The sequence below is a fragment of the Glandiceps talaboti genome, chromosome 9, assembly GCF_964340395.1.
Source record: "Glandiceps talaboti chromosome 9, keGlaTala1.1, whole genome shotgun sequence".
NCBI classification, from domain to species: Eukaryota; Metazoa; Hemichordata; class Enteropneusta; family Spengelidae; genus Glandiceps; species Glandiceps talaboti.
Window position 1 is genome coordinate 23,215,230 of NC_135557.1, and position 24,646 is coordinate 23,239,875.

At 36.3% G+C, this 24,646-nt stretch overlaps 1 protein-coding gene across 1 annotated transcript; it reads right to left on the minus strand.

Annotated features, from left to right (window-relative positions):
• Positions 1 to 23,629: 23,629 nt before the first annotated feature.
• Positions 23,630 to 24,298, minus strand: LOC144439991 (uncharacterized). The gene has a single exon (XM_078129220.1). It carries the CDS (start codon positions 24,296 to 24,298, stop codon positions 23,630 to 23,632), a length of 669 nt encoding a protein of 222 aa, XP_077985346.1.
• Between the last annotated feature and the right edge of the window lie 348 nt (positions 24,299 to 24,646).

Below are 24,646 nucleotides of genomic sequence, written 5' to 3' on the forward strand. Positions count from 1 at the left end.
TACGTTACGTTTACTTTTTCTTTACTTTTCTGGTTTCTCTTCTTATGAAGACGTAGCTTGCATTTATCGCCGTCACTGTCTAATTCATAAACGCCTGGTCCTACTCCTGTCAGAGTGTCTTCTCTTGTGATTGTCGTACTATCTTTCACCCATTCATGTAGTGTTGGTTTGGATGTAAATGTACAGTTAAACTGTGTACTGTCTCCTGGTATGACGAGTGTATCAGATGGCACCACATCTGAAGCTGTAAAGAATTAAGCATATATGTGTAACCTCTATAGTATGCTTCTACGAATAGGGTGGGGTGATATTTTGAAATATTTACGGAATCAATTTGGAGCTGTATAATCATAATAATGTGTATAGTTCAATGTTTTCCCATCTGTGCAACTACAATGGTGTTGTGGTTATCGGTAATGTAAGTGTTTCTTTTTAGCGTCTCTGTCTCTGTTTGTTTGTTTGTCTGTCTGTCTGTCTGTCTGTCTGTCTGTCTGTCTGTCTGTCTGTCTGTCTGTCTGTCTCTACCATAAATTATTTGGGAGATATGACCAATTAGACAAGGATGGATTAATTTTGACAGATACATGGTAATGCTATTGAACTAGTGTAATCTAAATGAAACTTATGGGTCTAGGTTGCTCACATTTTAATCAACTGCATTACCATGGATATGTTTATTGATGGATTGTCTAAAAAATGTACACAGAATGTTTACGGAATTTTGCCACAATAAAGTTTAAGCAAACACAGACTAACTTGCCGATATGACTTAAATCACGAAAATAACGATCAACGTTTCGGTAATTCATTCTGCTTGTAAAAGTAATGTTGTACATAGCCAACCCTTTTCTAAACCAGTCTACTCTTTAATAGCAATTGAATGCTTGAGTTATCTTCAGAGATTTGTTTAATGAGTTGGAGAAAATTATGTGATTGTCGAAGTATTCTATTGTGACAAACTCGTTGAAAGTACACGAGAAACTTTGATATTCAAAGCCCAATCACTCAACGAAAATATTACACCAGATGTTTAAATTTAAATATTCATAGCGTACATAAATGTTAAAGTAAGGCATTCGAAGACACATTGTCATTCCTCGCACAAACAGGGGCGCTGACACAATTGAGCTCCGAGATGGCTTCGACCTCATCCGGCTGTGCAGACCCTGTTAGTGTCATAGTACTCATATGCATCACTATACTGAAGAAAAAAATACATCTCTGCAGCCCAGAAGATCAAAGTCACTTCAAACCAGAACCATGCCCGATCATCTACCGTTTGGTCAACACCATGGAATAAGGGCACATGTCGATGCCGCACATTTGAAGGAGGGAGGGCGCAGTCACCGAACGTGGTGGACGTGTTTTCGAGTGCGTGCTGAGTTTTCACTAATTTACGGAGTTTTCTTCGTTGTAACACCCAAAACTTTGCTATAGAACTTGACATAATCATATAGTCATCAAAGTATGGCGTCAAATGGTGGTGTTTCTCGAAGGCAACAGGAAAAACAACTCAGGCAATCCTCCGTTGAAAATGTATTGGAAAGTGCAACAGGTGGGACGTCGGATTTTAATGCAAATGACATCTACACCTTACTATGCAACCTGAAGTCCGGGCAAGATTCGCTGAGGAAAGTTCTTGAAAGTAAGATTGATAAGCTTAAGAATGATTTGGCAGCGACCCTAGAAACGAAACTCAATGCTATGAAATACGACGTTGCTCTGGAATTTGGTAAAATGGAGAACACATTCATTCAGATAGAAGATCGTCTGCAACGTCTGAAAACTAACGGTATGGAATCTCATGCTAATTCGCACCGTAATGTGAGTGGTGATGTCGTCTTTGAGTCCGAAGTTTCTATTATCGCAATCAATCTAGCTGAAGAAAATGGTGAAGATTTAACACTGAAAGTTAATGCATTGCTTGCTACACTTGGTGAGCAAATTGTTAATTCAGTTAAGATAGTCAAATGTCAGAGATTGAGAAGTCGTCGCCAAGGAAACCCAGGTGTGGTCAAAATAGCATTTGAAAGTGTTCAACTGTACTAAAGGCTAAAAGTAAACTTCGTAACAGCGAGGAGTTCTCACGGGTATTCCTGAAAACGTGCAAGACACATATCGAACGCCTGATAGACATTAACTTTCGTACTATTTTGAATCATTTGCCTGGTGGTTTGGAGTATCGTATCGCTGGTAATGGTCGCATAATACGCAATGACCAAGGTCAAGAGCTAGGTCCAAGTGAGGGGAATGCAACGTCCGGACAAAATGAACCAGCTAGTGACGAATAGGAATTACCTCGTCCGTCGAGTATCGATAGTATAAAGATCGCACACCTTAATGTCGGGGGCTGGACTGAAAGAAACCACGCGTTGAGAAATGAGATTATACGCAAGACTAATGCTGACATATAAGTATAAATGAAATCCATCTATCCGGAAATGACACTATCACTATTGACGGTTTCACCTGGTTTGGGTTTAATCGTACACGAAGACATTCCGCAGCACTTAGAAATTTCGGGGGAGTGGGTTCGATGTTTAAGAACTCTATCCTTGGTAACTATACGATCTCGGTTTTCGATAGGAACTATGATGGTATTTTGGGTGTCAAACTAAATAGTAAATGTTCAGATTTTTCTTTCCTTATTTTGTCATGTTATTTGCCGCCAGAAAAATCCCCTTGGGGAAGAAATGCACCAATTTTTTATAGTCATATCATAAGCACTCTATATATGGCTAGTGATGTAGATGCTGTGTTCATTTGCGGTGATTTCAACGCAAGAATTGGAAATTTGAATGATGTAATTGATGGTGTTGATTCAAGTCCTCAGAGGCAAGTGTTAGATACAAACACAAATCAATATGGTCGTGCTTTAACTGAAATTTTGACAGATTTTAAGCTCTGTGTGCTTAATGGCAGGTTAGATGCACACGATGATAATTTTACGTCTGTTTCTCCAATGGGTAGAGCAGTAGTCGACTATTTGATTGTGCCTCATGAATATTTTATGCAATGTGATTCTTTTATAGTTACCACTATGTCGGATTTTCTGAATGATTATAATATAATGCACCTGCTACCTGAGCGTTGTAAAATTACTGACCATTACTTACTTGAAATAGTTTTCAACGCTCGATCTTTTCATAGTGTAGGATCTACTAGTCCTACCTCTGCCACTCCCTGTCCGATCATGCAAGCTACTTCAGAGACGCGTTGTTTGAAAGTTCAAAGTCTTTAATTGTTGTTCATTGTATTACTGACAATTGAATGATAAACGAACGAAGGTACAAACGAACGGTTCTTGGACAGTAGCGTCTTCAGGGGACAAAGTACGTTGGCCGCTGCTGTTGGCTATAAAGACCTCCCACCAACGACTCGGAGCATAAACTAAACTATACAAATCTCTACATGAAGGTACAGACCAACACGGCCAAATTTAAATACTACAGTACAGGTGTACGTAAATCCAGCCAATCAGAGCAGCACTTACATACCGGCCCCAAAAGGCGCACTATCCAAGGAGTCTTTTCCACAATTAAACTAGTGCTAGGTCTGCAATAAATAAGAATTCCATTAGTACAAATATACAAGCATAATACAATCATAATACACATAATTTTGATCAGTAATTCTATTTTGTATCAATCACTGTGGCATTACAGTATTCAATTAAATCAAATTTGAATAACAATTCTTTCACATACTCCGTTTGGTTCATATATGATTCAATTTTTGTGCAATCTAAAGCTACGCCTTGGGGCGTTCTGACTAGAATGTCCAAGTGTTTTGTGATTATTCAAAGCACTGCCAAGCTCCAAAGCGCCCTCCAACAAACATAAGGTGTAATCATCTTTATATAACAATGTAGTATGTTACTTTCTTTACTTGTTATGACTGTCCTCTTTGCACCCCTTATTTTTAAGTGCTTTATACGAGCAATTCAGTTTTGTAGTGACTAATAAGCCCGGTGGGCTGGGTGATGTGTTTGCTTTCTGATATTGTTATTGCCAATTTGTGAAATGTATATCACATGTATGTCACTATAATAAACAACCTTAAGTTTACTTACTATACGTTTGACAATCCGCCGAGGGACTGATGAGAAAAACGCATTAAGGCATTTAACAGTCCACTGAGTGACTAATATGAGAAAAACGCGGAGGCGTTTAACAGTCCACCAAGAGAAAAAACGCGAGGGGGCGTTTAACTGTCCGCTGAGGTACTGTTATGAGAAAAATGCGAGGGGGCATATAAAAGGTCCACTGAGGGAATACATAAGGAAATCCCTAGTCGAGGGGTTTAACAGTCCAGAGAGAGAGAGAGAGAGAGAGAGAGAGAGAGAGAGAGAGAGAGAGAGAGAGAGAGAGAGAGAGAGAGAGAGAGAGAGAGAGAGAGAGAGAGAGAGAGAGAGAGAGAGAGAGAGAGAGAGAGAGAGAAATGACTGCTACATGAGAACTCAAGGCATGCGTTTACATGTAATAGTGCATCGAAGGAAGTTTGTGACTAAGTGCGGGTGAAGAAGCCCATTTCTGAATAGTAGAGATGTATGCATTGTGTGTAATAAAAGGTTTTGAGCAGGTTTATTATTTCGATAGAGTTAGAGGAACTGGAATATCTGTCAGAATCACTTCACGAGTAAATTGTCTTACCATTATGAAGCAACATAGGAATTCACGCCAACTATTGGAGTTACATGCGAGAACGAAAAGAAGTCGTTGACACAATATTATGTAAATACAGTAGAACAGTCCCCTCTCATTAAGGGAGATTACCTAGAACGGGGTATGACAGAAATGACTAATTTGGAAATGCCATGAGGAATAGGCTGTTAAAGGTCGGGTGTAAATATCTACATCTGTTGGAAGACAATGTAACGAAGAATGGAATTGTAATTAGTGTTGTCTCCATACAAATTATTATTTAACTGTTATAATATACCACATACTCAACTCACGATCATGATTGGTCATAGTTAGGGACTGGTGTATTTCTCTGACGAGGGCGGGGATCCGTAGATTGTTCCATTATGCCAACAAAGACATTACAATTAAATTCGAGCATTAATATCGTTAGAAAGGTTGATTGTATTGTAAGGATTTCCTCTTTCATCATCGAATCATTCATAAATTATGAACTCATACTGAAGGATTGGCGAAAATAACTTAATATATTAACTTCAAATTGAAAATCAACGCCATGTTGAAATATTTTCCAACTTTCCTCTATGACTATTCAATGCATGTAGTGAAGTGAAATCACTATCACCTAATCAAAACCTCCAATTAAAGCCTGGATTAAATTACAAATCACTAGCGCCCTCCAAGTAAGATTAACATTTTTACAAAATTCCAAATTCGGTAACACACAATATAAATGGAAATGTGAAACTAGCTTAAAACGAGTGGCCCATAAACCTGAAATTCGGCGAAAAGTGAGACATTACTTGCCTGTGCATGGGTATGACTAGTGTTATCAAATATGGAACTAGGATCAGAACACACGCTTCCGTTTAAAATTGAGAATTCAGGGAGGGGTCGAAATCTCAATCTTCTTTAATCTTGTGTCAATGTCAACAGAGGCATTTGTCAGAGGCCCATTGTTAGACTGGACACCCTTATGACAATTAACGCGACTAGGCACCTGCCAACTAGAGAGGGCATCATTTAAGTACGCTTATTATTTCTAATTCCTTTTTCATTAAAACGCCTGGAGTTTACTGGGTTGCAATTATTAACCGTGTATGAACACAATTATGATGACCAACAAGTGTTTGCTGGACTGGTTTGTTAGGGGAAAAAAGCTATGTTCATCAACATTTTATAGGTATCTGATTATAGCAAGCTCTAAATATAAACAATCTGTCTGAGACAATATGTTTGTTTATTTATTTATTTATCTATTTGTTTATTTATTTATTTATTCATTATAAAAGTCTTCACAAGCAGAGAAACCAGAAAAGAAAAAAGTAAACACGACACATTACAGTCATACAATACAATACAATACAGTGTTAACATGGCATCAACAACATGCTAAGAATCCGACAACTCTGAGGATCGATCCGTCGGATATAAAAGCTGTCGGACACTGTATGTCAGCTCATCTGATATACGAGATGTTTTCAGATTTCTTAAGACAGATTTCGATTATTGTATTATTTTTTACACAAATCGCCCGAGTACGGGACAGTAAATCAGTGTGTCCCTTCAGCTTACCACAATAATACACATTTAGCAGATGCATATAAAACATACTTGCACGAGAAATAATACTAAAAGTGATTTCATCAGTGTAAGGGAACTGATTTACACTGACGTTTGAATTTTTATCACATTAATTGTTATTTAAAGGGGTGCTTCTACAATATTTACGAATGCCAAATGCAGCCTCAAGTAGTTTGCCTGCATTTTTTCCGCCTCATTCAAAGATGATTTAGATATACATGTACACAGTTAATACCATATGTTAAAACTGGTCTAAGAGCAGCATTCCACATGTAAACAAACATATTACTATTATAAGAACAATTATTAAATCCAGTACTTTTAAATCCATAAAATGCCTTCCTGCATGCATTTATTCTATTCGTAATGTGTTCGTTTGGATTAGTACAGGAAAGCGTAACCCCTAAATTATTCACGCTGTCACACTGAACAAGTCTTACACCATTCGATAACCAATGTGGATGAGGATCAAAAATATTTTGATGTAAATTGCTTTTCTACTTTCGAATACAATGTCAAAATTTTCTTAAAGATCGAAAAGTATAAAGTGAACTGATCAAATGAGGTAAACCGTTCAACCTACTGTCCATTGCTCTTTTACAGGTATACCTATGTGCCTTTTTTGCTGCTTTGTAGCAAAATTAAATTTGACCTATACGAGGTCTGCCACAAGATTTCCAAATATTAAACCAAAAACGTTGTCTATATCGCGTCATAAGACAATCATTATTCCAACAATTATTTTTTTTCTTGAAACCCCCTCTATATCGACGATTATTGTCAGAAATGATATTTTTACATGAATCGTGCATGATATTTACAACATCATTACACATAGAATCTACAACTTTATAAGCTACCTCTCTACCACTGATGTCAAAAATGTTCCACGTCTGTAATGACATCGCTGCTTGATTTATGTACTCACTATAGGCAGAGCATATTCTATCATCAGACCAGTTGACTACCGGGAATGAAGGCGCGCTTATTATATTATCATGGTCGTCGACAACAGAAACAAACGTAAGACTAAATTGGAGTGTAGTACAAAGTGGATAATGATCACTAACATTTAAAGAAAGATCTGACATAATAGCACACCCATTGATGATATCCATTGCTGAACTAGAACAAAAAACAATGGTCAATGTCATTAAAGTATGTTTAACATTTTGTGCAAAATTTAAATTAGCAACCTGGAATTTGTTATTGCATAGGAAATCGTACAGAATATAACTATGTTTAGTAAAGGGGTGTCGCCGGTACCAAAAATTACCGAGCTACTAATAAATAGGAAGTGATGCATTCATACCACCAACAACCATGACAGGGGATGTATCCATAGTATCAAGGACTGATTGTAGGATATCTAACGTTTCACATAATATATCAATTTGATCAGAACAACCATTATAATAAGGCAGGTAGACACCAAAAACCGTTAAGATAATTTTCCCATTAGAAATTAGTTGCACGCCAGAAATTCTATCAGACTCAACAAATAAAGGTTTAAACGAAATACCTGGCACTCTGTTCGCAATGAAACCGACACCACCATATGGGCGACCTAACAAAGATTCCTCTAGATCGATCCTAGACATCATGTGTACCCACCTATTGCTTTCAGTAAGCTTAATAGTGAAGGATGACATTCCTGAGGTGTAAGCCAATGTTCACTAACAAACAACAGATCACAGTTATCACCTTCTAAAATTGTATCTACAACACCAAGTCACGCATGCGTAAAACAATGCGACTTTACACACTTGAAGAAGGCCTGAGGACTTAGATTGGAAAATGGGACTAAATAGTACGTCAGCATGTTACTGTAGTGTAAAGATTATAAAATAAACTATGGGTGTGTATTGTTTTTTCCATGACTGTAATCTTTACTCTTGACAGACCAGAAGTGTGATAGTTTTCGTGGTTAATATACACTTTATGTTGCAACCATAGCGCCCTCAACTATGTTATATCACGAAGGGTATATTTGCCTCTAGTCAAGTAGGTTCGGCACTGTCCGTGGTTGGATTAAGAAGTCGCCTGAGATATCGCAAGACCTAAAGACGACAATACTCTGAGAATAATAGATTTGAAGAAAGAAAGGAGACACAGTGTAGCATAATGGGGTTGATGCTGCTGTACTATTTTCTGTTTACCGGTAAGGCGCAATGTCATATCGTTGATTCGTGTATGCCAGTATGACATGAATGGATTGGAAGGTTATGATCTGGGTGTGATGAGCCACTGTGGTATCATTTCATCGCTTCTTATTGTTGTTTTTTAATGAAGTATTTACAATTTAACATGAAAACATTACATTGCATCTTGCAGGCATTTGCAATATTTACATATTGAAAAAATAAATTCTGATTATTATTACAAAATAAATGGCCGAAATTAATATTGCTTACAAAGTATCTCTCTGAATGAAAATTACGATACACGATACGGTTATACATGTTCATCATTATATATATATATATATATATATATATATATATATATATATATATATATATATATATATATATATATATATATATAATTGACTGGATGTAGATTAAACCACATAAAAGTGCTCAATACGGGTAGTAAAGCGAATTATATATAGGTTTTGAAAATTTGAACCAGATTATATGCTATAGAGGGTCTATATATATATATAGTTTGTCATTCGGTTGCCACTTGAGGTCAATTAAGACGAGATAACAAAAAGCTTAGGCATATCCGATCGTGTGCACATCTATTCGTGATAGAGTTGGCGAGTAATTATTGCCTGTAGCGTCTCGCCACCTTCATAAGACTGTTTTCCTAATAATCCAAGACATATGTATTCCGGAAAAATGTCACCCCACCCCATTTGTAGAAGCACAACTAGAAGTTAAAAATATATGCTTAATTCTTTACAGCTTCAAATGACGCAATGGCTACGTTCGCTGAGGTGCCATCTGATACACTCGTCATCACAGGAGACAGTACACAGGTTAACTGTACATTTACATCCAAACCAACACTACATGAATGGTCGAAAGATGGTACGTCAATCACACGAGAAGACACTCTGACAGGATTAGGTCCTGGCGATTATGAATTAGACAGTGATGGCGATAAATACAACCTACGTATTCATAACACAACTACTGACGACCAAGGATATTATGAATGTAAGGACACGACGGATGTAGATGAAGCTGGTGCAGAACTCTATGCTGTCGGTTAGTTCAACATTATATAATGTATTTTAAAAACATAAATTTTGATATGTATGTATGTATGTATGTATGTATGTATGTATGTATGTATGCAATCTATGTATGTATGTATGTATGTATGTATGTATGTATGTATGTATGTATGTATGTATGTATGTATGTATGTATGTATGTATGTATGTATGTATGTATGCAATCTATGTATGTATGTACTGTGTTTGTGTTCAGACAAGATGCTGATTATACATGTCGCCAAATACCTAGTTAAAGAAATTAATATCTTATATTTCAATAGTTCACATGGGTGCCAAGACAATAGGTGCTATATCGTATGTCTAGAAATGTCATTTAAATTGTGGCATCTTTTGTTTCATTTCCATGATGCTCATAATTATGCATTACCTTGTATTATCTTAGGAAGCTCATATAATATGTGCGATTTATTTAATTATTGTAACGACCAAAGCGTCGGACGTCTGGGGACTTGGGTTTTGACCGTGGAACTGAAAAAATCTAGCACTGACCTTGACTTGGAGTGAGGCCGTGAGACCAAACTCGGCCTTGACAAAAGTCCATGTTCCAGTTGTACAACATACAATGTACATCGTGTCGTATTCAGTTTATCTTCGACTACACACATGTTGGCTGGTCAAAAGTTATGATATATACATGTATGTGCTTCGCAATGATTAAAAGCTTTGCCCGACATGCTTAACAATATGCATTATCCCCTCTCACTCTCTGAACTTCTATTTGAATTCAAGACCACTGCTAACTTTTCTGTAGTGATCGGAGATCTTGATTAGAACGGAGTCATGAAAACACGACTTTTGAAATATAGCGTTTGAGTACTATTGTACAAATTTTAAACACGAGGTAATATCTTGGAAGTAATGTTTCTGATGAATAGCGCTTTTCCTTAATGAGGGTTACTAAAACTGCCTTGAAGCTTCGAGAATAAATTCGAATTCTATTTTTATTTAAATCACTGACTACTCAATGAAATTTATCGTTTGATAACTGGCTATAAAAATATCGCACACTATTAACATGGATAATATGAATTTATAACGATATCGTTCATGATGTCAACTAAATAATATAAAATGTAGTCGACTACAGTGGAGCGTTTCAAAACTTACAAAACAATCAACATTGTTGCATAAATGTTAGATATTTTCATGGCATAAGTTAACTCAAATTGATAATAGTGTGATTAATGTCCATTGGCAAGATATTTTGTTGTTCTCCTACTCTCCTTTTTGTTTCCTTGGGTAATCAAAAACTTACAACACCGTGAACTATTGATATTATACACGCACGGTAAAGACAGAGGAAAGCCATTAGTAGTAGGGATCATCGCTATGGCAACAAAAGTAATCTGTTTCCCCCGCATATTTAAGAAAACCAGTGTATTTATTACTTTCGTTTTGAAAAGTCGTTAATTTTCATTTTGATGTACTGGCTTGATTTCTATTTTTTTCTCTTTTGCAACAATCATCACAGATAGTAACCCTCAATGTTACAGTAGCCATGATTTTACTGTAATAGTGGAGGAGTTAACAACACTTGAATGCACAATTGCATTGGATGAAAGTGCCCCCGGTGATCTTGTTTGGTATGAGAAGGTCGACGGCGGCAAAGAAAGACATCGAGACCCTATACCACGTAGTGAATGGACAACAACTTTTAATAAAGAGGACAATGGTGCTGTACTTAATTGTCGTTTAGAACACGAAACACTCCCAGCCTGGAAATGGTCATCTGTGTCATGCGATGACGTAATTATGAATGTTCAGTGTAAGCATTATTTAGTCTATCTAATTTACCAAGCTTAGCTGCTAGTCTGCTATGTTACAAAATGTATATGAAATGTTACATTGCAATCTAGTGACATATTATTTGCAACATTTATCCCTGGGGAGATAAGAAAAACACAGCAATTGTCCAAATATATGTTCTTTGGTCGTTATCGACCATTGGACATCGGAAGTTCATCTTAGTGGCAAGATCAATAGTTCAGTGTAGAATAAACACTACATTGTTTTACTTCGGCGTTGGGGATGTTTGAGCTATTTTAGTTCTCATCGAACAGAGTAATTTTTACTTTTAATGGATCTCTCTGTACCCCTAAATACAAACATATTTCTTTAAAGAGATGTCAAATTGAGAAATGGAAGAATTTTCGCCATAGTAAATGTGTGACACTAAAACACAGTCAACTAAAGAACTATTTTTTCCTCACTACATACCGATTGGAAATTGATTGTCCTGTCTGAAACTTTACATTTTTCCCAATTTAGTTAGATGGGGGAGGAGGAGGGGTCTGAGGCCTAACTAAAAATCGTTTTTGTTACGACGGAAATTTCGAAAGCAGCTAAGTTATCGCGTATTTGTACAAATCATCGCCTACTAAGGTCAAGACATGCACACGATCGGTTCTAGTAAGCTTAGTAGTAGTACCGTTTAGCCTCGGCTGGAGTGGAAACAAGTGAGCTGTCCTGTTTGTCATAAACATGAAGCAAATGTAAGAGCTTTATACACTGGCCGACTTACCATAAATCTAAAAAAAAATGTCTGGAATCCTGTCCTAGAGTATCAGTCATCAATCCGAGAGGATAAACCTCAAACCCGACTCAATCCGCTGACGTAACTTCCAGTAATGTAAATACATTTGTAAATATCAACCTGCCACCATGACTTGATGTTAGGCAATAGTTTATATTAATTCATTTTACACCCCTTTCATACATAGATATGTAACCCCACTCAACCATCTCGAATCAAATGGATTAGGTTTTCGACAATAAGCACTCCAAATAAGTTGCCTCATAATTCTTACCGTAATGGTTGTTGACCGTTACTACTATCAAACAAGCAAACGTGTAAAATGGCACTGCATAAAAGAGTCTTATTGCAGGAACTGGTCATAAAGGACAGCAGTAAAAATACTCGTCATATTGATTTCATTTCCTTCGTCTCAAGTGTGACTAACACTCTTGAACTTGCCAGAGATTAGAGGGGTTCACTACGAATACTTTCCGGACTAAGGTCAACACTCCCGCCCTACTAGCTATGGCATCAATTCCATGTCTTCGAACACTCTTCCCTCATCTCGTTTGTGGAACACGCTCCTCTGTTAATAAACCATTGACGGCAAGGTGCCGTCACCCCCGTAATATTAGGAAACATGACGTCAACAATATTCAGCTGGGAACCGAATGAATTACAAAATAACATTTATGACGATGGCCAATTGTGGTTCCAGTAGGGTTCTTTGAAATGAAGACCATATTGATTAAAATTGATCTTGAACAAAACCTTCATTGCGAAACTGTATATTGAATTGATTGAAACATTTGTCTTTAAGAAAATGTAACGGATAAAATGATAGTAAGTTTCATTGTGACACTGACTGATTTTATATGATAACCTAAACATTTGTTGCTACTGAGAGCAAACTGTACTACGTATCATTATATCCAATAGACGCATCATCAGTTAATATGACGATCTCCTCTGATAACCCGGTGGAAGATGATTATGTTAAAATCCAGTGTGTAGCGTCCGACGGAAACCCAGAACCACACATTAGCTTGACATTTAACGGTGATTTGATATCTGGAGAGAAAACAAATTATCTCATTCACGAAATAGAAAACATAGGAAGATATCAGAGTGGTACATATCAGTGTACGGCAACAACAGTTTTTCATGACAACAGTAACCAATCTTTTAGTGCAGACGGTGACATAACCGTACAATGTAAGTTCTTTAATTATATTTCTATTCAGTTCTTTTTGTTTTGTTCGTTTATATTTTTAATTTATTTGCTCATCGTTTGCGAGCTGAAACATTTGACCTTTAAACTGGTTACTTGGTTTGATTTACATGTACATTTGAATAATGCGTGAATCTTACTAGCTGAAAATCTTGAAACACAGAAATAAACATTGTTTTTCGCAAGTATCAGTAAAGGATTGTTTCGTTCTATTCATCATCCATACTATTTTCAGATACCCCTGCGATCATAGCAGCTCCTGATTTCGTGGAAGTAATTAACACCGGGGTAGAGGTTGAAATTAATTGTACAGCTGATGCAGTACCAACTGCATGTATAGTATGGTATGAATTATCTGACAACGGCAGAACAGAAATAAAACCAGATAATCACAGAGGCATCAACATAAGCGACCCCGATGGAACTCTTATTACAAGTACATTTACAATCTTCTCAGTTACTTCATCTGACTATGGAACTTACGTGTGCAATGCATCTAATTGGATTCCACTGGGTGATGAACGTCACATTCAAGTGTGTGCCGGTAAGCCGTTAAATGACCGATAGATTAAAATATAAACTTTCTCAGAAAGCATAAAGTCCATCGACCGCATTTCAATTATTTAGTTTGTAATACATTTTGATAACAAAATACAATTTGAGATTTGACAATAATTGCTTGACTACAAGAAATTAGAGGTAATAACAGTCATTAAATACAAATGGTCACTGGAATTTCTTTTTCTACTAATTACATTTCTAATTTATCTACCTAATATCGTTCACTCTCATTGTCTCTGTCTCTGTCTCTCTCTCTCTCTCTCTCTCTCTCTCTCTCTCTCTCTCTCTCTCTCTCTCTCTCTCTCTCTCTCTCTCTCTCTCTCTCTCTCTCTCTCTCTCTCTCTCTCTCTCTCTCTCTCTCTCTTTCTATTTTCTACCTGTCTGTCAGTTGGCAATTGTGTAGAGCCTGAAACCGATACCAATACTGGCGCAATTGTATTCGTTAGTCTCGTAGTTGCAGGTTGTATTTTAGCAGTAGCTGTTGTTATCTATTATATATATGGCAAACAGATAAAGGGTAAGTAAAGTGTGTGTACATGAATATACTGTCCTTAAAATGGATCGTAATACAAGTATGCCCATAACAGGTCTTTCAGGAAAATAAATATATTATGTCATTGATATATAACGTGATTATTGATAGTTTATATATTAGATAGCTGCACTGAAGTACTGCACTCTGCCTTTGTTGGTGTTATTGATTTTTGTTTTGTTGTTTTGCATTTCGTCCATCTTTCTTTTCTTATCGTCGCCGGTTTCTTTTTCTCTTGCAGATAAAAACGCACAAGAGTAAGTCTATGAACGAATGTATAACAAATCAACTTCCTACTTTGAAATCGGAATAATAAATACACATATCCGATGACAGGAATGGTAACAGGCTGCCGTCGTTGTTCTAAAGGTTTCCGAGACTGAGAAAAATTACATTCTTATATTGTGTATTCCAAGTTCTTGAATATTTGTATTTTAAATGATCGCATGTGCATGTAATTCTTATTCCATTTCATCTATACACAAAGTATCCAATGTTTGCACACTGTTTCCTGTTTCTGACTGTAAAGTAATAACGTGGTAAGCACGTTCCTCATTGTCGTTCACATTAAATAGTTAAAGTCTTCACCACCTATTTTACAGTAAAATGCATTTCCAAGACCCTGGATCTCACCGACCTGAACCGGATGGAATTCCAAATGATGATCCTGAAATGAATCCATATGCAGGTATGATATTAGTTATTATATACACAATTCGAAACAATTCATAATTTGGCATAAATATTAGTTATTGTTCGAGAAAAAATGCCATGTTTATATCATTATGTTACCTTCCTTTGTCTAAATTCTTCTCTTCATAGAATCTGCTGATATTTCATTGCATGGCCTTGGATTGCAATCAGGCGGAGCAACAGTTGCAGCTAGTGCAAGCGAGAAGAATCCTTCCAAGGATGTCTACGCACAACCATATAAGAAAAAGAAGGTAAGTATATATAATGTAAACTTCAAATTGATAGGACATTTTGAGATAGTGGGATAACAACAAGAAATATATATGTAATGGAGGGACAAAACAGACTCCTATTGTATGAATCATTAGTATGTTCAAACTGATTTGTATGTTATTATGATAAAACGTACGAGAGCAATGACGTATTGTGAACACAGCATTTCATATGGTATATAATATTCATCTTATATATTATATTCGTCTTTGTTCATAAGCATATCATTATTAATAAGTTTGTTTTCCGTGTTTTCGCCATCATTAGAACACAACTTCTGAGCAGACCAAAGACATATATGCACAGCCTAACAAAGAGAAGAAAAAGGTATGGATGAAACAAGAATTAAAAGTAGCCGAACTTTAGCGGCAGGGGAGGGGGTGGGGTTAGAAACCGTCTAAAATACTTAAATATATAAAAAGGGCAGGGTGGATGCAATAGGCAACAATTAACAAACCTTCGGGCTCTACGCCTTCGATGTCCTTGACGTATACAAACTGCACCGATAGACATGTGTATGTTTAAAATAACAGAGCATCAATCTTTTAAATATGTTAACATAACTGCACAATTGGTTATGCAAATATGTTAACCAAACAAGTGTTTTATTTTTGACTCTGAAGAACAAAACTGCTGATCAAGAAATCAAAGACATTTATGCACAACCTGATAAGCAGAACAAAAAGGTAACACATTACAGCGATTTGTATGAGATGGGTGAACAATTTAGGCAATGCAATAGAGATAACATGACAACAATCGTTTACGAACAGTGACTGCGCGATAGTGGGATGAGCTAGAGGACCGTAGGAATGCAGTAGAACTAAAAGGAAACCCTCAATTCAGAGAGGCAAACAAACGATAAGACATTGTAGTGATACATTGCCATTTACGAATAGCAATCAAGAGGTGCAGGTGGGGGAAAGTTTAGACGACTCAGTGAATGGAGTATTTAACTACCACTCCCCGCCACGTGGAGTCCTTTTCCGCGGACTGTGATAATCATATAAATAGCTATCATTGACACAATTTGAATCGGAATGATTAGATTTCTCAGTATATTGATGCTACAATAAATTATTTAAGAAAAAATCAGAATATCAATATCAGAAGAAAAAAAATTTGTTAGCTTTGACATGACAGCTTTTGGAATGTGGTTAGTGATTGTTTACTTCTCTCTAATTTACCACAATTTGTTATTGTCTTACAGAAAAAGACGAGTGATAACCCTGGTATTACTGTATATGCAGGTATTATATCATCTTAATTTACTCCTGCGATTTTTTTACAGATTAAAAGGGGGCATGGGAAGAGAAATAAAGTTAATGCAGCAAGCACATAGATCAAACACGGTACAGTTTACAACCGATCAAAATTACAGACAACATATTTACGAATTTATACAAACGCGTGCTCGGGCCTATAAACAAAGAATACTACATCTGATTCAGCATATATAATGACGTGATCACCAAAGTGTTATCTTTATTTTGGACCATAAATACTATAGTAAGTAGTTATGCATTAATTAGTTTATTTTTTATAATCATAACGTCAAAGGATATATAGTAAATATGTATGTAATACCAAATACCTTACTCCTAAACATTTGATCAAAACTGTAGTTTATTTCAGTTACAGTATTAGTTATAAAACATAGTAAATTCAAGAATAGTAATTGACGCTATCGTTTTATCATTTTTTACTGTATTTTTGTCGAACATGGTAGTGATTGTGTATATGTATTGTGTCTTAACAGTAGCCAGCCAATCAAGTGATAATACACGACCAAAGGAGGAGCAACGCCAACAGAAAAACGACTCGGAACCAAAAAAATCACAGAAGTCAACCAATGGTAAAAAACTTGATGCAGATAGGCCGCCATTACTAACCGACACAAGACCTGCCGTGCCAACCAAACCAGTTGGCTACATCAAACCTGCTGGATCACAGGTACAGTCATTATATTCTGTAATAAAGCCCATAATTAGTACTGGCAAAATGGATGCCTCTATCAAAACATAATACGGTTTGTTAGTGATTTTAGGATCGGTTTGTTCTTAATATAATAATCAATAAGTACATCACATGTTTGCTACTGAAAGATTAACGACTGTTGAAAATATGATTCACCAGTTTTCAATGCAGTGCAACCAGTTTCTGGAGAGATGGAACCTTCGAAATTATAACAATTAAGCCAGGGTTAAAATATATTGTTGCGTCAATATAATGTTAGTAATGACATATGTTCCTGGGCTTTTAAAATGTTACCAAGCACGTATGTTAGTAGGTATTCACACTGCGATATCCCATAAGTGTCCTTTAAATCGCTATACCGTATAGAAATTTAGGATAAAGTACTATTTCCATTGTCCTATTCAGATAGCATCGTTCCTAATCATGCTCCGTGTATTATTTTTATAGAAATATTTTGTTGCGCTTATTATCATCCAATAGGTTTTTTTAAAAAGCCAATTCGTTCCTTCGTTCATTGTAAAGTTAAATTTAAAATGAACACCGCTGTATAGCTGTTCTTTACACTAGTATAATATATTACAGGGTTCATTTATTATACATTTATACTTTCTGACGTATGTATTTTGTATGAAGGTTACACTATATATTTACACTCTACAAGAGTCTGAGCAGAATTCATTCGTAAAACACCGTTGCATATTAAAGTGCATATATATTTTGTCGTCCAAAAAACTAGGTTACTGGCGGGCAAGGTCACGAGATCATGTATGCTGAGTTAGAACATAGTAATTTGGGAAGGACAGGGGACATGAAGAAGCCGGCACCACCACTGAGAGCGGGGACAGCTGGAGCAGCAGAGAGAACAGAGTACGCGTCAATTGATCATTTAAAAACCGCCCAGCACTGAAATCTATAAATCTTAGCACAGTAAAAATAGCGGTGGTATATAAATTCAAAACCACCAATTTTGTGTGTGGCATTATACTGTCATAATATCATGGATATTTAAGAATTTAAGTACTTTCATAAAAAAATTCTTCATGAATAATTTAATGAAATTCACTGAATTGAAAACAAATGCAGTTTTAGTCATACATGTAAGCTAGAGTTGACATGTTAATTTGACATAGTTAAAAATCATAGCACCTATATAATTACAAGAAAACATATTTAACCATAATTTAAAATCAAACAAAATAATATAATTAATCAAGTTATTCTTCATGCAATATACTTAATACAAATTGATATTCACCAGTTTTCTGCACTTAACGATCAACTTCATCTACCTACAAACAGGTGGTTGAAGTAAATTGTATCATTTACATACATAAATCAAAACTTTTAAGTTGTCCATGGACTTATTTTAACTAGTTTCATGTTACATTTACAGTGGAATTAACTATCAGTCAGTGGCCGGCATTTAACTCTATGTGTTATTTTATTTATCAAATCATTTTAGTAGAAATGGATGCACATGCATGTAGTCGTAGTATATGAAAGAGAAACATACGGATGTAGTAGAAGGATACGTTCATTACTGTTTACATTTGATCTGTATAATTAACTTAATTTGCAAATATTACTCATAAATGTCATGGAAACACAACTTTGAATGATATATAACCTACAATATCTCGAGTTGTTGTCATTCAAATAAAACGAAAACCATGGACGCATGTTTTATTTTGCTAGTTGTGAAATTTCCTTAGTTGTTAAATGACTGTTTTAATCGTCAGGGAATTAGATATGATTTCAATAGATCTAGCTATTATTTGATACCACATAGATAAACCTCAATAATATAACCTTGAACTTGATAAGCAAAATGTATACAGATGATGTAGAGTACTTGTATTTACTAAGCAAATATAACATACAGAATTCGGAAAAAAATAAGCAAATATACCAGAGGAAAGATTATTATACTCTCTATGGTTTTATCTTTTCAAATAAATTGTATGTCAGGATTACGAACACCACTGTAGTTTTGTTCTGTTCGAGTACTGGGTTGAGTAAGTACAACAGTACTGAACAGTAAGTCTTATCTCAAAGTAGGGTCAATTTGTTAGAATTCGGACGAGAGACAAATACCAAGCTTGTACTGTTTTACAAATATAATTTGAGTGTTTAAGAAAATTGTGGAGAATGCATACAGTGTTTAAAAAATACACATAAATCGCATTTAACCAGAATACATCAAATACGAGCTCGAAGTAAGGGGAATTGTGGTGATCTCACCATGAACATAAATGAGGGGTAGCTACATGTACGTCTGAGGATTAAATTAATACTAATATAAATTGACACATTTGTGTAATATGATTACTGTAATATGTTCGATGATCCTGTTGTACTTCACCAGGCTTATGTTTTCTAGAAACGGAGGTATGAGGAAAGATAGATAACGACAAATCAACGTGACTGGCTCTCTAATGGACGAATGTTTAACTGATAATTGACTGGGTTATAGTACACGAAGAGTATTCTCCACACCTATAAACGGCAAACACAAAAAATAAAATTAAATAAAACGGTTTTGTCAATTTATATCACTGGTACAGCTGCGGTTTAATATGTCAACTAATCTAAATTTGGCAAGTACAAACCATCATCATCATTTTTTTTACAATAGTTATATTGTATCTTCTCAGTATTAATTAAGCCGGGTATATACTCCGATGTAGAGTTATGGAATAAAGATTTGCCTGTGACATTTGTATAGAGTATCGTCGGTTAATTTGGTGCGATCTACGATGTTGTCTTCGTACTTTGAAGAGTATCGGTCTGTACCTGTTTACTGTGCGTACTTCACATCGCCGTAATCCCAGCTTAGGCAGCTATCGTCTGTTGCCACGTTGTGCAAAGTCCCCCGTTGCTGCATAGATACTTTGGAACGAGGAAAACACATACTATCCAAAATAAACATATTGGCTCAAATTTAATTGAAATTATCTGTGTGATAAGATGCACGCACGGGGTTGACAAACAATGTGTGACATCAAAACGAGTTCAACAATAAACGCAGTCTTTTTACCGTAATTCTGTAACTCCACTGGTCGTTCTACGTGTTGAAATATAGACAGCTGTAGCTAGATGATAGAACAAATATCTTGGGTAAAACAATAAATTTAAACGAAAAATTCGAACAAGGATTCTATATGATATATATAATCGATAAAACCATACATTTATCAAGAATGCTATAGTGATAAAAAATGTCCGTTATCCATATATTTCTTCAATCAAAATGGTTCTCCTTAAAATATGGGTATGGGCACGTGATGATCGATCGCACAATGTCACACAAACTCAACGAAGTCCGTTCGCTTAGGGGGAGGGTGTCTAGTGTCAGTCAATACAATTGCTGATTTTCATATTCGGACTTCTGACCAAGTTTCGAAAACTTTCACGTCTTCGATGATAAAAACTTCTGTATTTACTATTGAGATATTGATAAGGTGATGAAAATTTACTTCTATTATGAGATACATTGCTAGGTTTACGGTAGCATTTTGATGTGTTTGCCATCGCCCTCAGTAAATAGGTTCATAAGGTTGGAGCTTCATTAGATATGTTTACTATAATCACACGGTTTATACATTGCATCGATCGTATACGCGGTGTGTACTCTACGGTTTTCATCATGTGGTTTACTTGCTGTACATGTCGCACTTGTGGATGTTCGTTTTAGCATATGGGGGGGGGGGGTTCTTTATCTTAAAGAAACGATCCTGTTTGTTTTGAGGTTGTGCGACATTGTGCGACCATCCCTAACATGGAGGAAGACAGACAGACGGACGGACGGACGGACGGACAGACAGACAGACAGACAGACAGACAGACAGACAGACAGACAGACAAGACAGACAGACACAGACAGAAAAACATACATACATACATACATACATACATACATACATACATACAGACAGACATACAGACAGACTGATATACAGACAGACAGACGGACGGACGGACGGGCAGACAGACAGACAGTCAGACAGACAGACAGACAGACAGGCAGGCAGGCAGGCAGGCAGGCAGACAGACAGACAGACAGACAGACAGACAGACAGACAGGCAGACAGACAGACAGACAGACAGACAGACAGACAGACAGACAGACAGACAGATGGATAGATAGATAGATAGATAGATAGATAGATAGATAGATAGATAGATAGATAGATCGATAGATAGATAGATAGATAGATAGATAGATAGATAGATAGATAGATAGATAGATAGATAGATAGATAGATAGATAGATAGTATCACCTAAAGAAAAATGTTACTTCCAAAAATGTTTTTCGATGTGGTAATTGGGACAAGCTCAATGTACAAATATTATAGCTGGCAATGAATGCTACAGTTGTATATAGCGGGTGTGATTAAGATCGTGACAGAAGACGATATATTTCCAGTAGATCATTGACGGTAAAACATGTCACATGAATTACCTTGTGTATGCTACTCATAGTGATGTGTATGGGACAGACTGGTACAGGGTCAGAGAGAGAGAGAGAGAGAGAGAGAGAGAGAGAGAGAGAGAGAGAGAGAGAGAGAGAGAGAGAGAGAGAGAGAGAGAGAGAGAGAGAGAGAGAGAGAGAGAGAGAGAGAGAGAGAGAGAGAGAGAGAGAGAGAGAGAGAGAGAGAGAGAGCCATTTCTAAATACACCTGCAAATAAACACAGCGATGCGATAAACTGATACTACAGGGAACTGTATCTTTGATTACAATAATTTCTAAATTAATCCTTTGTTTCTTCGCTTAAGTTGTGAGTCGAGAATTTCTATCATTACAACGTATAAAACTGTCTTATTAACTTTGATTTATGTTGTCTACAAGTTTCTAACTCATAAATTTGACATCTACCGGCTGTAAATTACGTCTGATTATCGATAACAAGTTGATTACAAAGCAGCTACTGCTTTTTGCAATTCACGCTGTTTGCATCAAGTTCTCTTTCAAAACATTTGTGACTCAAGATCTGACCCTGTCACCACCGGATTTCCAACTCATCATTCACAACGACCACGTTGACAGACATGACCACGTTGACAGACAGACAGACAGACAGACAGACAGACAGACAGACAGACAGACAGACAAAGATTGAGCGAGATAGACAGACAGAGACAGACAGGCAGACAGACAGGCAGACAGACAGACAGACAGACAGACAGACAGACAGACAGAGAATACATTTCATGTACTATTGGGTTCTTTTTGGAGAGTGAGTGCGAATATTAGAACTTTTCACACGTATAACCGTTAATCTCGCGCGGTTGTCACTCTATTCGAATAACATTCATATATATTCAGGTGTTCACATAATATGTCTTGCCTTTGAATACCTTGAAAACGAATTTTTATTCGAAACGTCGGGTTACATCTATGTATTCGGACTGCCTCACAAGTTCCTTATGCATTTAAACACATCTGACATCTTCTAGCTGTAATGACTTCTTTGTCGAAAACTTGTGACAACTTGATTAATAAGAGGTTAAAATAATGATGCATGTATAGGAAATACGACAGACGATACATTTGACGAAAATGGTCACTTTTATTATTAGTAAGCGAATATACACGGTGGTAAAGGTGATAGGGGTCACAGTGTGTACATGTACTAAAAGAGAACTGTACAAGTACACGTAGAATGTTGAATCGTCTATAAACACGACTAAAGGTGTTTAGACTAACACCTTGGTATAATACCTCAGCTTTAATGTTGTACACTCTGCTATTAAAGAACCAAAAGACAGTAATAGAAAATTCATGACACATTCTGAATCACTGGTTTTATGTTTATCTCAGAATGGGATTTTCTGAAGAGATGTGCAATGTTTAAATGTGACATTTACAGTCACAGACATAGCATTTACTTAACACAACATGCATATGAAAAAAATAGAAAAAAATCAACTGAATTGAAGCAAAGCGTTCAAATATATTGCATTTACAGAAGATTGCAGAAACTTTGTCGTCTTCATAGTGGATATGATTTACCAGTCTTCCTCACAACAAGTCAAAATTGATTGGTAAGATTCAACCCTTTAGAAATAATTAACTTAATAAATGCCTTTTTGACTCAACTACAAATATTTCTTTCTGTTGTTATGTTGCTAAATATCACGATACAGTAAATGCAGCTTTGCAATGACACTGAGCTTTTGTATAGTTAATATCGTTAATATTGGTAATCGTGACAGATGTGCAACAAATTATTTCTTAGTGCACGTACGTGTAAAACGATTCCCGGCAGCACTGAAATGTGTTGATCATTAGTCGGATCCTATGTATTACATTGACACACTCTTTTTAGTTTCTGCTGCAAATGCTGCTGTTGTTTTGTGTGTTCTTCTCAATGTTTAGACTCAAACAGAATTTGTACTTCACAGTTCGGTTGTTCTGACCGTTTCCTCACTCGCTTTGGCATTTCATTTGCCATTTTGTTTTTACCTTGAAAAGCTATCTTTGCGTGGTAGAAAATAAAAAGACCATCGATCAAACAGAAAGTATTGTCGTCCAACAGTTTGTCCAGTATCTCAAATTCTGCTCCCTCAATGTTCATTTTCATAACGAGAAAGTCGACAGGTCGGACGTGTTCAGTCAACCACGCACTCAAGTCTATACTGTCAACTTGTATAGCTTCATTTTTGTTCACATCCTTCTTTGTATCAGAGAGAGAGGTACCCCAAAAACCTTTACTGTCACTTTTGCGATCTGGATAAATTGTGATGCCGTCTGCATTGATCCATGCAGCCGTTTCTGTGTAGATTTTGAGGTTACTGTGTTCTTTTCCAAGTGCCTTCAGTTCCGTCGTATGTATGGGATCTGCTTCAAAGGCGAAAACTTTCCAGTCACTCGGCTCGAGTTTATATAAGTTCTGTGGCAGAACCACAAATTTGTTATTTGTGTTGTTAATATATTTACCTGCATAAAATGACCGCACAGTGTCACCTCTGTTAGCTCCCACGTCAACGTAGATAGACGTTGGTTCTGTTTTCGCTATGGTTACAACGTTTGACATTTTTTGTTGAAAACTTAAATACACTACAAAAGCCACACCGCACATCATGAATAGTATCACATAAAGACGAATGCCACTGAAATAACCCATTTTCGATGTTATAATATCGAGCTTGTCCCAATTACCACGGGCAAGGTGTTTATCGGGGATGTGGTTAAAATCGTGACAGAGATATTTCCATCAGGTCACTGAAGATTAAACATGTCAAATGAATCACTATCTTGTGTATGCTACTCATTTATCATTTAGTAGAATTGTAGAGTGATATTTATGGGGCAAACTGGTACATGGTCAGCAAATAGAGGTGGAGAGAGAGAGAGAGAGAGAGAGAGAGAGAGAGAGAGAGAG

Excerpts from the sequence above, each read along its gene's own strand:
- LOC144439991 (XM_078129220.1), bottom strand. The coding sequence starts at position 24,298 with ATGTCAAACGTTGTAACCATAGCGAAAACAGAACCAACGTCTATCTAC.